The following is an 18,785-nucleotide window of genomic DNA, read 5'->3' on the forward strand; positions in this document are numbered from 1 at the left end:
ATAAACTTGATGTTGTGGATTTGATGACCTTATAGGAAAAAAACATTCACTTTGATCTCATTAGTAGTTCTATGTAAAATAATGTAATAAATAAATCTATATAAACATGTATAGAAATAAACATACACAAAAGATGGACTATAGTATGAAATAAACTTCTCAAAATGTCTGCATGTAGTATATTTTGTATACAATTGAAATAATATACAGTGACTTTTCTGTGCATGTACCTCTTCACTTCCAGTTGGCAGGGATTTTAAACCCAAACATACGATTGTCCGATTGTCCTTATCTCTTAGATGCCTACTTTCATTGATTTCCATATTGTTAACATGGTGTTAAATCAAAGTCCGAGTCCTCAGTCTGGTTTGATCTTGCCTACAATGAATTACAATGTGGTGATAGTACATGAGATTCTATACCCAGTGGCATGCAGAGGTGTCAGACAGTAGGGGGCAGTGGTGTCACTGTTGATTTTCTCATTGGGCTTCAGCTAAGGCAGGGAATAGTTCATACTTTGAGTAGACAGACACAGCCTTATCCAAGAACAGCAAACAGACTGCTTTCATCAGGTACATGTAGTCAGGGTCTTTGTCAGTGTACCTCAGTCTCCACATGGTAACATTTCATGTGCTATCCCTCCTCAGCTGTCCTTGCAGCCATCACCATGAGTTTAATATCGCTGTGAGGTCAACCAATTACCTGTGTAAACATACAGCTAATAGCAATCAGTCACTTGCGTGTGTATGCATGTGTGTGACATGCATGAATCACCTCCCTCAGACTGAGGCAAAGTATTAACAGAATATATGTTTGATTTATGAGGGCTCTGGAAAAAAAAAGGATCTCATTTATCAGAATACCACAAAGAGCAGAAACAGATGCCTTTTTTTAGCTCCTCACAGCATGGTGAATACCTGTGTGTTGTCTAGGGATGGGAATTGTTAAGATTTTATTGATACCAATTCCATTATCAATTCTGCCTATCAGTCCAATTCTTTATCGATTCCCTTATCGATTTCTGGTGAGTTTTCTGTGTGGAAAAAAGTAGGCCTACACAGGGTTTCAGTGTTAACGCAACTGTATTATTATGTCCACTGTTTACCTTGCATGCTGATGAATATATGAAACATTCATGAATTTGAAAGAATCTTACAGTTTTCTATGTATGAGAAAAACAAAATGAGGGGAGGCGGAATGCTCCACTGTGTTATTAACATCATGTCTCCAGCAGTGGAGAGCAGCCTCTCTGCTGCACCGTTAGCTCCAGGGACAGCCATCATCGTCCAAGGCGCTGAGTGGGTGCAGGGTTTTTGAGGTGAAACAAACTGAGCACGGAGTTATTTTCTTCTTATTTTCTGTTCTCTTTTCTTTTTCTCACCTCAGAGTTAGTTTAGTCTGTTTAATGCAGCAGTGTGTGTTGGCCAGTGGTCTCATTTGTTACTGATGATCGCTGCTCTGCTCTGCTAACATTAGTCTCTAAGTGACGGCATAGAAACTTCACAGTATACTTCACGTTCATCTTGCAAAGGTAATTATTTACTCATTAAATCAAAAAAAATACTTGAAACCGCTGCCTTTTTTGAAGATGAATTACAAGATAGCCAAAGGTAACTCTAGCATGTGTGCTGTAGACAGACTGGAGGCTGAGCTGCCCTCACAGTTGAGTTCCGCCTTTTTCTTTCCATCAACATCACATGGCTGGGCATTTGTAAAAGGAACTGATAAACTTGGAGGCATACGATTCCAATGGATTGGATAATTTAAAACCGGTTCTCAACTGGAACCAGTTCTTGATTCCCATCCCTAGTGTTGTCTCTCCTCTGTGTATAAGTGATATTCAAGTGAGAGCACAGTAATCATTTGCCTTACAGTGCATATTAATGAACTGTATGTTGAATGTGTGCATGAGCAGCTCAGTGTGCACATACATTGACCATCTGTATGTAACCATGGTGGTGCATGTTAGGAAAATACTCATCTCAGTGGTGTAAGTGTCCTCTACTTACATGCAGTCTGCCCACCAAATCCAACCCATTTGAAACTGAAAAAAACAGGCACCACAAAAGACCAGACCAGCCTCAGCAGTCACTTTCAGTAAAATGTAAGCCAATCAACTAACAGTGATCCATTTAAATGCATTTCCATTGGTCACACTGGACTAAGGTTGCTGGCACAATTGTCACTTTAACTGCCTGTTGTTGTATAGTCAGAGGAAATGTCTAGTCCATTTTATTTCTTGTCTTTGTCAGTAATTGCACAATCTAGTTGCCAAATGGGACAGTTTCCCCTAATACACCTGGCCAATCTTATCAGTTAAATGGCAAATGGCTAGCTGTTGATTTGAAAGCTTGGAATCAGTGATAAATGGTGCTGCGTATGTGTCCAATGCTTCGTCCATTTTATCTCTGTGCAGCAGCTGATCACAGCACTCTTCAGCAGCAACTGGCAAAATTATTGTGACATCTCTAACTATAAAGTAAGCCTTTCCAGAAACAAATTTCCAGCTCAGTTTGCTGTGTTGAATATGAGGGGGAGCCTGTAACTTCCTACTGTGGCAGCAAGCTTCTCTGCCTTCACTGCTTTCTGTCAAATCACATCTATGTACATATTGGAAGAATTGAGAGTGTACACACATAAGCAAATTAACTCATACCTTCACACACTGAGGCACACACACACACATGCACCACTGCCATTCTAGCAGTGCTACAGCCATATGATGTGAAATATGAAGCTTTATGAATACAGTGTTGCTTTTTCGTCAGCCTTAAACCTGTTGTAGCAAACATGGAAAGAAAAAAAAATCTCTGAATATTTTTCCTCAAGGTCATGTGATGCTGAGTGTCTGTGTTTACTGCACTGTGGAACTGTGGTGAATTGGAAATTTTGGAGCTGACTCTGGATCCAGACCCACATACTATGAAAGGATTTGGCTGGTGGGGCGCTTCACAGTGTGCAACCTAGCAGTCTACCTATTCCTTTAATTTTATGTTTAACAGATTTTAGCAGTTCTTTTAACCAGTTTTTAACATTTGTATGTGAGAGAACATGGCAGTGATTCAGTGATGTGGACTGTGGGAACATTTGCACAGTTTTTTGCATTCTTTTGTGTGACAACGCTGCCTCTGGGCCCTTCTTCCTGCCACGGTGTGGAAGGTCATATCCGCGAGAGTCCTTACAGACTTCGACGGCGAGTATCCCAGCTGAGCTGTGTAGACCGGATAAAAAGACAAATAATTGGAAAAGAGGAAGAAGAGGAGGTCTACGCTGGAGACTCAAGAATCTCAGGCTAGACAACCGCCACAGGCTTCCGCCACTTCCAGCAATCCTGCTGTTTAATGTGCAGTGCATCAGAAACAAGATAGATGAGCTGGAGGCTTGGGCCAAATTTAAAAGTGAAATAAAAGCTAAGTGTCTTCTTGCCTTCACTGAGACATGGCTCAGCAAAACAGACCGGGACAAGGAAATGACTATAAGTGAGTTTGGAAGCCCAATTTGTCTGGACCGGTCACCGGAGATTACCAGGAAAAGTCCAGGAGGAGGAGTGTGTTTTTATGTCAACCAAAGGTACTGTAATACCGTAGTGGTCAGAGAGAAGATATGTTCTGTAGATATTGAACTGTTGACAATCTCACCCCACCCCTTTTACCTGCCTCGTGAATTTCAACAGCTGTTCTACAGATTAGTGTACATTCATCCGCGAGCCAATGCAACAGCTGCTGCTCAGCTGATGGCTGACATAACACACAGACTAGATTCAGTCTTCCTGGATGCACCCAAATTTGTCCTTGGGGATTTTAATCAATGTAAAAAAAGTTTGAACATTGTTTTTATTGAGCATTTCACATTGTATACAAAAAAGAAGTTAAAATTAAATGAGAATTAAAATAAGAATAATGAGTTCAACTTAGTTATACAGCACATCTTGAAAATTCTATTACGTGGTATATGTAGTACAATGGACTACCTTCCTATATATCATATTTGGCATAACCAAGTAGTGCATTCCATTTAACCTGTGTTACAGCATACAGTCTACAATTCACGAAACACATGCAGTGTACAGTGTTTCCCCCAGGTTGAGCGGTTTGGCCTGGCGGGGGGGAGTTAGCAACCCATTGTTGCTAACTTCGGAGCTAACCCCCTTCACTTTTTACAGCAGTTGGGAAAACAGATGTGACTTTTCTTTGTCTTGACAAGCTGCAGCATTTATTAACCAATAAAATAATGGTCTTAATTGGGCAGCCCAGTAATATAATTGTATATCTGGGAGACCTTGTCCTCATCTCTCTACTGGTAAACACGGAGTTGATCTTTGAGACGTTGTTGCTCCAGATAAATTTCCCCACTTCTTAATTGCATTTGTGAAAGAAGGATTGTGGAATATCAGTTGGTAGTGATTGAAATAGGTACAAAAGTCTAGGGAGTATGTTCATTTTGATGACGTTTACTCTGCCTATACGGCTTAAAGGAAGGGTTGTCCATCTTAACAAGTCTTTCTCAATTTTTTGTGATAGGGGTAGGTAATTGAGTTTATTCAAGTTGTTAAGGTTATTGTCTGTCATGATTCCTAAGTATTTAATCTTGGGTTTGACCTGAAAGGGTGGGTAGGTTATCAGTGTAGATAGCCCTGGTTTAGTTATTGGGAAGAGCTCACTTTTAGTCCAATTAATTTTGTAACCTGAGAAACTATTAAAATTGTCAATCAGGTTCATTAAGGCTTTAAGTAGTAGCTTTAAGTAAGTGTGTAGTACTTCCAATTAAGATTCCCATCATGTTTGATTCCTCTCTAACTTGTTGAGCTAGTGGTTCCAGGATGAGAGCAAAAATCAGGGGGGATAGGGAGCACCCTTGTCTTGTGCTATGTCCAATAGCGAAGGGGCTTGATACGATTGCATTAGTACTCACTCTAGCTTTAGGTTTATTATATAAAAGCCCTATGCAGTTAATAAAGTATTTACCGAAATTGAAATGTTCCAGGACTTTAAACATATAACACCACTCAACACGGTCAAACCAATTATAGGAGTATCATTTGAACTTCCAGCCTCTGATATTATGTAGAAAAGGCGCCTCAGATTATTCATTGAAGCTCTATTTTTTATAAAGCTGGTCTGATCCTTACAAATGAGTGAAGGAAGGTATTTTTCTAGCCTCATCACTATTGCATTGGCAAAGAATTTACTTTCCACTGAAAGCAGAGAAACAGGGCGGTAGAAACCCATAAGTTAGGGGTCTTCGTCCAGCTTGCAAATTAGTGTAATCAAGGCTTCTTGAGTTGTTGGGGGCAATGTCTTGTTGTCAGTTGAATAAGGTACATATCCATTAAAGGGTTCATTAAATGATGCTGGATTTTTTTATAGAATTCAGGTGTAAATCAGTCTAACCCAGGGGCTTTTCCAGACTCAAGAGACATAAGAGCTTTTAAAATTTCATTTCTGAATAGCGGCTGTCCCAGGAGAGCCTTATCTAGTTCAGGTAATTTTGGTATATTCAAGGAAGATAGGAGTATCTCACATTTATCTGCAGTGTTCGCACATTCTGATGAGTATAAATTCTTGTAAAACTTTTGAAAACATCTTTGGGTTGCACATGGTAGTCGTATCTGTTTTTTTTTACTTTAGATATCTTTTCAGCTGCCAAGTTAATAATTTATTCCCCCTGTCCCCCAATTCATAATATCTCTATCTAGAGCTAGGGAGTGCTTTCTCTGTTTTGTAAGTGTTTGATATATTGTATTGGTTACGTTTTCTTAAGAGTGTCTTGTATAAACCCTCTGATCTTGTTTTAAAGTGTTCCTTTTCCAAGCTTGTTATTTCTGCCTCTAGTAGTTCCAGATTTTTACAAGATTCTTTTTTCATGTGGCTAGAGAAGGATATTATTGTCCCCTCAGCCTTCAGAGATTCCCAGAGGATAGAGGGTGATGGGGCAGTCTCAGAATTAGTCTCTAGAAATAATTCTTTATCACTTGGTTTTTATCGAGCGATCCATCCTAGGGTTTAGGTTCAAGTTAAGATCGCCTGCTATAATTATTTCCCCTTCTGCTTCACTTAGTTTTAAGAATAAAGACTCGAAAAAGTTTAAGTCATCATAATTTGGGGTGTAGACATTAACAAAGGTGATGACTTCTGATAATAATTTACCCTTTACCAATATAAATCTCCCATCTGGGTCACGTTCTACTTTTTCTGATATAAAGGGAAAGTGTTTGTTTATAAGGATGCAGACACCCCTGGAGCTGGTGCTAAAGGAATTGAAGAATATCCTAATTTCTCATGTTCTTTAGTGTTCTAATGTGTTTCTTGCAGAAAACATGTCTGTCCTGTTTCTCTTTAGATAAGTGAATATTTGTTTCCTCTTCACTGGGTTATGTGTGCCATTAATATTCCAGGATAGTCCAGGTAGTCATCAAAAGTGGTTTTAAGTGTATTTAAATTTTAGGTATTTCTTCCACAGAGAACTTGTTGTAAGATCGCCATGGATTGGTTTGGTAAATAGCGTTCCTAGCATTGAGTTTAGGTTTGACTATACTGCACTGAAATGAGGTTTTCATAAAACAGTTAAGAAAATTGTAACTAACATACATAGATGTATAAATGCATAAAGAGAGAATTCTTTCTTTATTCCTGCCCTCACATTCCCTCCCCAGCCAACCCCCTTCCCTGAACTGTGGGAGTTGAAAAACACCCCGAAAGAACACAAGCGCGTATTTGCACTCCTCCTTAGTACAAATAATGCATGGATAGATAGTAACGCAACAGCAGTCCCCATCTTTGTAAGCACTGGTTACATATTCAAAACATAATGGATAAGTAGGAACAAAATGCAACTGTGAGAAGTCTAAGAAAAAAACATTATTCTCTGGGATTCCCAGGGATTTTCTGATCCAGTGTACTCATTCATAATCATCTAATTAAACATTTAGAAATCAAAAGTAATAAAGCAAAGTAAAGTCACCTGTATGGATGAGAAGAGGTTGTAGACAGTGAAAACAAATTATGACTTACCCACATTGTGTATTCCAATCTACTGATATATACATGGAAGGGAAACGAAGAGAGAGAGAGGGAGAAAAAGGAATAATAAGCATGTCCATTGTTTTATCCTTCAGTCTTAAAGAAAAAAAAAAGATTATGATCCTAACCCTTTTTATCAGGGTCATCAGTGGTCCAAAAGTAGCTGAGCTTCATTCATCAGCATAATATTGTCCAAATACTTTCAGAAAAGTCTACAGCTTATAATCTCACCAACATGAATAGACGAATAGGTCAATGTATGAAGCCAATGGCACGGTCTCGGCTGCTTAACTCCACATCCTTGAGTCCAATCCAAGTGCTAGGGTCAATGGCCATGTCCTCTTATTGCCCCCCACATATTGCTTAGTCTGTGCATGATATTAAAAGAAAACATTAGACTGGCAATCATCAAATGTCTTTGTATTTAGTCTGTCATGGTGAGATTTTCCACCAAATATGTAGTTTCTCTACATATTTGGTGGAGCTACTTCCTTCCGATTTTCCAATTCCAATTTTCCATATCATCCACCTTTGCTTTTAAATCTTCGCCTGTGTGTTCCGCCTGAGCAAGATGCCTGGACAAATTATTTATGTCACTATCAATCCTGTTCAGACCGCCTTCCAAGTCTTCATGTTTCTTTTCAATAACTGTTTTTCTGTTGCAAAGTCTTTAGTGAATTTAATTCCTCAATCTTGCTGGTTATTGTCAAGTTTCTTTCACTGATAGCTGTCATTATTTCAGCTGAGCTGTATTCTCGCTCTGCACAGTCTTGTTCATTAGTCATGGTGGGTTGTCCTGGGCTCTGGGCTAGCAGTTGTAGTCATACCACCAGGCTGTTTTTTCCCTACTTTGCCCTTAGCTTTAGACATGTGTAAGGATGAAAATCAATCCCTGTTGCATTTAGTAAGCGGTTTACGGTTTTATTTTAGACTATCAGTGCATATAAATCATTTATTTAATCAATATATACAGAGCTGTCATTTCTTTGTCTGTCCTCTAGCTTGCCATCACGTGACCTCCTAATCATTGTAATTTAAACAAGACTCTGAGGACATATGAACAGTATGTGACTTGTGCCACTGCACAAAAGAACATTACAGTCGATCTATGCTATGGTCAGTAAGCGGGGCTCACAAATCCTTGTCTATGCCTTCTTTCGGCACTTCTTATCATAACTGTATATCTTATGCCTATGTACAAACCCTCCTTCAAGCGCCTGGTGCGGGAGGAGAGAACAGTAATGACTTGATCTGAGGGCAGCATCTCCTCCCTGCAGGCATGCTTTGACTGTACATACTGACAGTGTTTTTATCATGCTTGTGATGATATTAATAAACTATCCGACACAGTGTCATCATACATCTCATTCTGTGTGGATTTAGTCATCCCAACTAAAAAGGTGGTTACTCATCCAAACAACAAGCCCTGGGTAACCAAAGAACTCAAATCTGTCATTAATAAGAAGAAAAGAACTTTTTACTGTGGTGATCCTCTGGAGAAAAAAGCTGTCCCCAGAGAAGGAAGGAATGAAATAAGGAAGGCCAAATTGAAGAACAGGAACAGCCTGGCAAGGAATAAAATCAACGACATCCGTAATCAGTATACCTGTGAGACTAGACAACTCACTAGTTTAAACAGTGTGGATTATGCAGACTTGGCAAATGTTTTAAATTCCTTTTTCTCTTGTTTTGAAAGGTCTGATTTCTTATGTAATGATTCTATGCCGAGGGAGTGTCTTGTTCCTCAAAATGATATTGTGATATCTCAGGAATGTGTCACAAATCTATTTAAGAGGGTTAACATAAGAAAGGCTGCTGGCCCTGACGCTATCTGTAGACACACGTTGCGTCACTGTGCTGACCAGCTCAGTGAGCTCTTCACTGAACTTTTCCAGATGTGTGCCGAGTGTGGCCAGATGCCAACTATGTGGAAAACATCTACTAAAATACCTGCCCCAAAATAAATAAAAAAAACTTAGAAGTTAATGAGCTCAGACCAATTGCACTCATGTCCTTTGTGATGAAAAACTTTTAAATTTTAAAAGATAAAGTTGTCTCCTTAATTGGTGGCAAACTAGATCCACTGCAGTTTGCTTATCAAGTCAGTAAAGATGTGAAAGATGCAAAGCTTTTCATTTTAGACAGAGTGAATAAGCACCTTGAAAAACCTAAATCTCATGTGAGACTTTTATTTGCTGATTTTTCTTCAGCTTTTAACAAGATGCAGTCTCATATTTTGACTGAGCTTCTTAATTTAAATTACCCGACCAGATTTTAATGTTACTTTTAAACTTTTGAACAGACAGAATCCAGCAGGTTTTTGTGACTGAGCACTGAGACCACTTGAAAAGCTGGGTCTCAGTCCACCTCCAGACAGACTCTGCTGCCGTCTGTTTATAATGGGAAAGCAAAGCAGACAATCCAGCGTCATATAGTAGATATGTGATTTTTAGCATGCATTCAAAAGATCTGCAACTTGGTTCCATTTTCCCCGGTTCTTTAAGTCATTTAATAAGTTTGAAAAGTGCCCAGAAAAAAAAATCAAATTTGAGCATCTACAAACTCTGTATACTGATGACAATCATGCAGCATTATCAAAACTCTATACAGCTTGTACAATTGACCCTGTGGTCAGATAGTTTTCTCCATTGCTTTTTCCACACTAATAAATGAAATTTGAACCTCAGCTATTATCATAGGAACTGTCAGGGAAGTAAACTGTATAAGTGATCTATATAATTATTCAAGATCATTCGGTTACCATTAAAGATGCACCAATACAGAATTTCAACCAAAATGATCTGTTTGTTGTGGATAATTACAATATCATAACTGATAATTGTATTATTACAAATGGAAAAATGTGAAGATGACAATATGAGCTAACGGAGCTAATGGAGATATAACTATATATAAATAGATTTACATATTTTGAATGTAACATCCACACAAATATACATGCTTTTCTCCCAGTTGTCCTCCACAGAAGTCTTCTGGCTTTTACTGGGGTATCAGTGGGTGTTTTAGTGCCCCCCTGCTCCATGAAATAACTTGTCATTGACAGCTTATTATTATATGTGTCATGTAATATATGTGTCAGTTTGTAGTCTTTGGTGCTGATGGTGTGCTGTATATTGCAGGCAGCTACAGCAGCAGCAGCAGGCAGAGCTGGAGGTTCACCAGAGAGATGGACTGACTGCCTACGATCTTTCTCAGGTAACCCTCTGATTCAAAATCATGTCAGAACCCCACTTTGCTGGTCAGGAATGCACCTTTTAGTTGGAATAATGAGACATAATTACTAAATAACCGACTCATTTTAAGGTGTTGTGGAGTGCAGGAATGTGTCTAGTATTCATAAAAAAGATTTTAGCTCTATGTTAACTCACCATGCATTCATGTACAGCAGTTCACATAGCTGGATAAATGGACAGATAAACAGAAGTTGTATAGTTGATATGCATAACACATAGATATTATAGAAGTTGTGCTATGTACTCATATAGTAAGTTGCATGAAAAATAAAGAATAATGAAGCTTCTTACATCTAGGCCTGTATTTCTCAAGTGTGTCACTTAGAAAAGAAATCCAAACTGGCAAAAACTTCTCAATGCTCCAAGGTTGTAATAAACTGAAACTCGCCTTTAATAGGTTCAGTACATTTTGACATAGCCAAGCTTTGATGACAGAACATTCAGGAATGAAGGAATACAACAAAACATTATTTGTTTTTTTTCTTTTTGCTGCTAATTCACATGAAAAATATTTGGATGGAATCCTTCTACATGTATCTGTGTAGATGTGTGGATTGTTTGTGTCATGATTTTCTTCCTCAAAAGCCTTTTTACTGATTGTCAATAGTGTATGTACAGGGAAAGGCTTTTTGTTTTTCTGAACAACACTCACCCATGTCATGACATATCCATCTAATAATTGAAATTATTGACAGTATGTATACAGTGACTGAATACATTGACAGTGACAAAAGAAAACATCAAGGAAAAATAAAGATAGAAAATAAATAAATAAAATGGGGGGGGGGGGGGGGGGTAGCTACTCAGAGACTATTTTAGTACTGTAGGGTTTAAAATGGAGAATGAAAAGTTTTTAGTGGGAACTAGAAAACTATGCACCATCCTCTGCAAACTGAAGTCCCCTTGTGTTTAATGTTTTGTGACTTTATGCCCTCTGACCTCCTCCTCTCTCCCCTCTCCTCACCTCCACACTCAGGTACCTGTTGCCAGCGTCAGCAGTGGAGTCCATGAGGCAGGGAAGAACATTGACAAGACAGAAGCCCTGTTCTCCCAGGACAGAGACCCACGCTTTGCTGAGATGTACACCGGCATCTCTGGCTGTACGACACACACACACACACACACACAGAAACATCAACATACATCTCTTATGATAGTTGCTTGTTTAGCATTTATTGTATATTATTATATTTTTTTGTCACCTGCTGTCTGTCCTCCCTGTTATTTCTATTAATGTTGAGTTTGGTGTGTGTGTGTGTGTGTATCTTTGTGTGTGTGTGTGTGTGTGTGTGTAGCGGGAGATAAGAAGATGATGGTTCCCTCCTCTACAGCAGGAGGACAGCAGCTCTACTCCCAGAGCTCTCCCTTCCAGCAGGGACACTCTAGCAAAAGCTTCAGGTACATTTCACTGATGTGTGTTTGGTGCATGTGATGCTCAGCAGGTTACACCTATTACTAATCTGGTTAAGCCTCTGTCGTGATGTGTCTCCATGGAGAAACCTGACTGGACCTCTTATTTCTCTTTTCTTTTTGTGCATATGTGTGTGTGTGTGTCCCTCTTTGTGCACACAGTTCCTCTGTGATCCATGTTCCCGGTGTGAATGACATCCAACCATCAGGCTCATCCAACCAGAATCTAGCTCAGATCTCCAGACAGCTCAACCCAGGCCAGGTGGCTTGGTCAGGCAACCGACCCCCCTTCTCTGGCCAGGTACATTAATACACACACATACACACTTTTGGGACTCAGTAGGAGTGGGCTTGGTTATTAGCAATAAGTAATAATTATCAAATATAATTATTAATTATTAACGATTGATAAAACTATTAATACGAATTAATAACAGCGGGGCACCACCCTGAAGTCAGGGACCAATGATTAAACAGTGAAAACAGTCTCAAAAAGGGGCGTTCATCCAAGAAGGTCAACATCTGAGAGATATTAACAGTGAAGGCTTGAATTCAACCACTGTCACCAGCATCTGTACACACAATCACAGGAAACTTCTCTTTAAATGCACAACACAGTTTACCAACTTTAGCAATATCTATCATAAATCAATAATGCTTCAATTAATGTACATCCATCATACGACTACAGCTATCAAACAAAACAACAATAAACAACAGCGGTTATAAACAGCAACACAATAGACAGCACTAACAGAGATGTGTATGAGTGAGTGTGAGTGTGTGAGTGTGTTGAGGGGAGGTGTGAGAGAAGAAGAAGGAGGAACAAGATGGCCGACGTGAACCATGTGGGGTTCCAGTCAAGATGGTGGATGTGACCGCGAGCTTTGAACTGAGGCTGTGATTTAATGGTGACCGCCACTCAATACGTGTCTCTGATCACTACAATGGTGTCGTTCAAAACTGAGCATCTGTGTTGCTTAGCAACACACGTCTGACGGCCGAGTAGCGTGTATGAGCGTCTAAGCTCGTGTATGTGTGTACATGCAAGTGAGGTTAGTAGAGAGGGGAGGGTGAAAACACCAAAGAACAAAAGATCTCAGCAATCGTGAGGAGAAGTGGCGCTTGCTTTTTATTTTCACAGAGACTCACATCCTTATTCACCAGCGGTCTGATTTCAACAAGTAAAATGTAACCCACGGTCTCACACACAATGGCAAGCTAACACAAAGTGGTCCAAGCGGTTGGACAAACACAAAGTAGTTTAACGTGAAACAAGAGGCAAACAACAATAATACTTCACAGTATCATCTGCAGAAACAACCAGACTCATTGTCCATTAACTTAATAACAAACAGCAATAAAGCTGAAAATAACACACACTCTGGTGACCTGTCTCTACCCAGACTTAAGCCTCTTACTTTTGTCGCTTAAGGAAGCAAGTAGGATATGTATCAGTCTTTCAGATCCAGCTCAGTTCCTCTGGCTTGGATACTGACGGGGCCGGCTTCATGGCAGCTGATCCTCAGCAGAGTTGTGGAGGAGACTCACTTAAAGGCGAGCAGGGCATAGAAGTTATCCTTCACCTTCTTCTGCAGGAAAAGGTGGAGGAGTGCTGTGTTACACAGTGGTCTTCTTCAGATCTGGTAAGGTGCTCGTTGAATACGGAGGAAATCTCTACCTGACCAGCGAGGATGAGATTGTGCGGCCTGGTTACAGTTTAAGCAGTTACTGCTTCCACAGCTGGAAGCAGTAACTGCAGCTGGAAGCGCAGCTCGGTGAGTTTCTCTGGTGTTTATACTCTTGGTGATGTCACGGCTGGAAAGGGGGGAACCCTCGGGCTGTTCTGGTGGGTTCCTTCCAAGGGGAGCCGAGAGTTTGGTTCTGACGGATTTTACATCTAGGTGTCAGTTGAGCAGAGCATGATGGGAGTTGAAGTACGTTTTGAGTTCTTCTGTTTGACTTGGTGCCTTTCTTTGTTATCAGACATTGTGACTGTTTACAGGTCTGCCTTTTTCTCACGCACAGGGCATATGAGGCCCAACAACACCTTCCGTATCAATAATGAAGTCAGCAATCTCTAATTTTCTCTGTCATTTTCTGTACCCCAGACTCCCACTTCTGGTGCCTATTAACAGATGGACTTTTCGGTGTGTGTGTGTGTGTGTGTTTCACAATCCTGCTAAGGGAATGTGATGAGCATATGTTTCTTAACAAACTCATCTGTCTTCCTTCTTCTGGTCCAGTGCACTGCTGCACTTGTTAGGTCATTCCACCAAACTGAATTCTTTGTTGTCCAGTGATCTCTAAATGTGTCACAGCACACAGTAACTAGACCCAGATGATATGAGGGGGAAAAAAGTTAGCACCTCTAAACACAACAGACATTAAGGAGAGCTAACATCACACAGGGTTTCCATATGTCCTGGAAAATCAAAATAACCTGCCACTCTTAGAGTCGACCTTGTTTTTTTGTTTTTCACATGTTTTGTTTTGTTGTTTCATGTTTTTGTGACACATATTGTATTACACAAATGAAGTATTGCACAAGTCAGGGTTTTTCCTGCCTATATAACTCAAAGGCCTTTGTGTTACTGGCGTCCGCCTTTGTTGAAAATTCCGGCATGTGATGTTGATGGAACAAAATAGGCGGAACTCAACTGCATGGGCAGTGCAGCACCCAAACAGTCAACAGTATACCCACGCTAGAGTTATCTTGTAGTTCCTCTTCATAGAAGGCAGCGGTCGCAAGCATGATTTGTTTTAATGACTAAATAATTACCTTTGCGAGACGAATGTGAAGTATACTGTGAACTTTCTACGGCGTCACTCAGACACTAACGTTAGTGGAGCGGAGCAGCGATCAGCAGCAACAAAACGAGACCGACTGACACACTGCAGCATTAAACATCATAAACCAACTCTGAGATGAAGAAAGTAACTCTGTGCTCAGTCTTTCACCTCAAAAACCCTGCACCCACTCAGCGTTGTGTACAACAGTGTGTTTCCCCGGAGCTAACGGTGCAGCAGAGAGGCTGCTCTCCACTGCTGGAGACATGACGTTAATAACAAGACAGCGGAGCATTCCTCCTCCTCCTCCTCAGTTTCTTAATCTCATACAGGCAAGAGACTGTAAGATACTTTCACATTAATTCATTCATTAATTATTGCAGTAAACTTTTTAAAATAAAAAGACTGGGGACCATTTATCTTATCAGCCAGGTCTGTTTCATATTGTATTTCAATGGAATGAAGACACCAGTGAACGGTTTTGCACACAGTATCTCGGAGCAAGAGACTGAAAATAGAGCCCCCTTTTCTATTCATTCAGTCGAGAATCAGTTTTGAATATCACAAGTATTGTAATAGTATCAAATCATTTGTCACAACCTTTATATTTCATCTTTTTGTTCCACCTTAGGATAAAATTTAAATCCCTACAGACACTTTTGACTGTCAAATCATTTTTTTCACACAAACTGTGTACACGCACCACTCACATCCTCCAACCTTTGCCACCTTTGTCTCAAAAACATCCAGGGAAAACCTTGCAAGTATCGATTCACAAATACATGATTAATGACGTGCCTACATCCAATTATGGCTAATTGTATTGGAATTATAGTGGAAATTAGGCTATGCACATACAAACAGTTTTAGTTGAGTTTTATACATCTGGTCCCTCGAAAAATGGCACATTTGCCCAAACTATTCTTGAAAACAATGACTTGTCTTGGCAGAATTTTGATTATGCCACAAAAACATGCCCCGCTGTGTTGAAATACTGTACGGCTCTGTTCAGGAGCGAAGTGATGTTGGTAATTTATTTCACATAAATAAATAAATAAAAATATAAATATATGATTCATCTTGAGTTCAGTAGCCATTCCCGTATTTCTACTGTTAACCTTCAATTCTTGCGACTAAAGATAAATCGACTGTTGCTGGGATAACTTTCCAGAATTGTAAAATCTTTCCACAAAGTATTACAAACTGCTGAGCAGGGTGTTGACATTGTCTCAACAACATGTGAAACACTACACCCGCACCAACACAGCCCCTTGTGCTGTGTGACTGTAGACATGTTTTCTGTCTGAACACTTGCCACTGTGGATCGTTCTAACTTTGCACTCACCACCTTTATTATAGATTCAGGAAATACAGAGTCCAGCTTAACAACTTTTATTAACTACTATTGGAGCAAGCAGTGTGAGTCTCCTAAAGCTTTCCGAGTAAATTTCAATTTTACATGTAATTTACAGATAAGTGTCTCTAAATGACAGTAAACCCAGAATGTGCTTCTGACTACCAGTTTGAAAATAATGTTACACAAGTACAGTAGTGGGATAATGCACATTTATCTAAAGCAAAGGTTCCAGTGAAATGTTGGAATGTTAGATTGTGATTTTTTAAGGGTTATTCTGCAGACTGATTTCATGTTCTAATAAATTTACAGTGTCAGATCATTTTTCATGTGTATAAAATATGCAATATATGACTATGAATTCATTTATTTACTATGTTCCAAAAAACAAGAAAACAAGGACTGTTCAAACTTGAAAATACAGTTTTTGCACATTCCATGTCTAATGAAGGCATGAATAAATAATTCCAGTTTGTTTTCAGGAAACAACTGTATCTTGTATTATAGTGAACCTTGATGTGAATGTACAGTTAAAACCTGTTATATTTGTACATCTAACCAGTATCTCTGCTCTCCAGTCCAGTAAAGCCCAGTCCAGTCCTTTTGGTATTGGTTCTGGCCACAGCTACCAGACTGACCCAGCTTCCTACAGTCCCCTGTCATCCCCAGCTACTTCCTCCCCCAGCGGCAACGCCTACTCAGGATTGACGAACCGCAGCACAGCCTTTGGTGAGCCTTCCCTTCGTCTCCTATCCTCATTTATGGTTGAGTGATCCTATATGTCTCACCTGTTTGGTGGAACATTGATGTCTTGTGGTAGTCTTTGTGTTCCTGTCTTTGTGTCTGCAAACAAAATCTTAGGAACATGGTAACTGAGGAAGAACATCTGAGCAGCACAGGCAATCAATAAGATTGAGATCAAAAAACCACAACAATAATATTGAATATTGTTCCTCTATATCACAATATGGAAAATTTCATTTAAAGTCATTCAATTAATTCAATTTTGATGCATTACATCAGGCAAACCTTTGCATGTACAGACTCCTGAACTTGAAGTAATTCATTTAGACCAGGAATATAAACCAAGAGCATAATATACAGTGCTGCTTGAAAGTTTGTGAAGCCCTTAAAATTTTCTGTATTTCTGCGTAAATATGACCTAAAATTTGATCAGATATTTACACAAGTCCTAAAACTAGATAAAGGGAACCCAATTAAACAAATGAGACAGAAGAAAAATCATTTTTTTCATTTATTTATTGAGGAAAATGATCCAATCTTACATATTTGTGAGAGGCAAAAGTATGTGAACCTTTGCTTTCAGTAACTGGTGTGACCCCCTTTTGCAGCAATAACTTCAACCAAATGTTTCCAGTAACTGTTTATCAGCCCTGCACATCTGCTTGGAGGAATTTTAGCCTTTCTTTAGGATTAAGGTCGGTTGGAGAGTAGTGGGTTTCTCCTTGCAACTCTGCCATGTACACCATTGATGTTCAATGTTCTCCTGATGGTGGACTTATGAACATCGACTGTAGCCACTGCAAGAGAGGCCTTTAGTTTCCTAGACGTTACCCTGGGGTCCGTTGTGGCCTCCAGGACTATTGCACGCCTACTCTTGGTGTGATTTTTGTTGTTCAACCACTCCTGGGGAGGGTAACAATGGTGTTGAATGTCTTCAATTTGTACATAATCTGCCTGACAGTCGACTGGTGGAGTCCAAACTCTTTAGAAATGGTTTTGTAACCCTTTCCAGCCTGGTGAGTATCAGCAACTCTTCTTCTAAGCTCCTCAGAAATCTCCTTTGTTGTTTGTTCTCTTCATTAAATAAGTTACGGCCTCCCAGACTCACAGTTGATTGTCATCCCATTGATTGAAACAACTGACTGTAATTTCTCTTTCAAATGACTTGATAATCCTAGAGGTTCACATACTTTTGCCATGCACACATATGTAAGATTGGATCATTGTCCTCAATAAATAAATGAATAAGTGTAAGGTTTTTGTCTCATTTGTTTAACCAATGTCTCTTTATCTAGTTTTAGGACTTGAATGGAAATCAGATCACAAGTTTAGGTCATATTTATGCAGAAATAGAGCAAATTCTAAAGGGTTCACAAACTTTCAAGCAGCACTGTATGTTCCACTAAAAGTCATGAAATGATTATACTGAATTATTGCTCAGGTCTATAATAAGGTTTTGCATTGCCTCTATGAATAAATTTTCAGTCCATGGGCAGAACATTTGTCGGCTCTACAGTGTCAGTGTTTAAATAAAAACAAGAAACCTGATATAAGAAGGAGAAGGAAATGTGTAACTTTACCCATGTTGTCACCTTTTCCAGTGGACAAAGGTAAGTAGAAATTTGAAGTTGTTGGAACCACAACAGGCAGCAAAGGCCAAAGGGTAGAAAGATAAATATTTTCAAGATCGGGGTGAATAATGTTGCAGAAGTCTTTGTATGGTGGAAAGAACTAAAGTAATGAAATATGATGCAGAGGTTGCAACGATTCTTGTAGACGGGTAATATACTCGCAAATAATAACATCATTCAGCAGCTCAGATATATGACCCATATTTTGTTATTACTTATTATTACTTATTTTCTTACAAGCCTTGTGTGTGTTTGTTGTTAGTTAGGCCAGCTGGTCACTTTCCAACTTTCCAACAAGATCACAGAATCTGCAGTCCTCTATACAGTCAGTGTGTATAGATTAATCTGCCATCTGATTTATATGTTGTGCCCCAGTTACACACCATCATTGGCTCAATTGAACTGAATATTATAATTATTGACCGTGGAATTACATTAAAGGGAAATTTTGCCACTTTTTATGTGGATGTCCAATCAGTGTTGATGGTAAATGTAGTAAATTGAAGTACTGAATTCCTCAGTGTGTGCTATATTGAGTTTTCATGTTTGCATAGCCGTGCCGGCAGTGCCTACAACAACCAGA

General features: G+C 39.4%; 1 protein-coding gene across 2 annotated transcripts in view; it reads left to right on the top strand.

The window, feature by feature from the left end:
* The window catches only part of arnt2 (aryl-hydrocarbon receptor nuclear translocator 2), a 95,653-nt gene that overhangs the window by 64,544 nt on the left and 12,324 nt on the right, over positions 1-18,785 (top strand). For both annotated transcript variants that reach the window (XM_042395326.1, XM_042395407.1), the window contains 5 exons: positions 10,160-10,235; positions 11,250-11,373; positions 11,569-11,671; positions 11,846-11,984; positions 16,406-16,556. In XM_042395326.1, coding sequence (XP_042251260.1) covers positions 10,160-10,235; positions 11,250-11,373; positions 11,569-11,671; positions 11,846-11,984; positions 16,406-16,556 — 593 coding nt within the window. The remainder of the gene's footprint in view (positions 1-10,159; positions 10,236-11,249; positions 11,374-11,568; positions 11,672-11,845; positions 11,985-16,405; positions 16,557-18,785) is intronic.

The sequence above is a fragment of the Thunnus maccoyii genome, chromosome 1, assembly GCF_910596095.1.
Source record: "Thunnus maccoyii chromosome 1, fThuMac1.1, whole genome shotgun sequence".
Lineage (NCBI taxonomy): Eukaryota > Metazoa > Chordata > Actinopteri > Scombriformes > Scombridae > Thunnus > Thunnus maccoyii.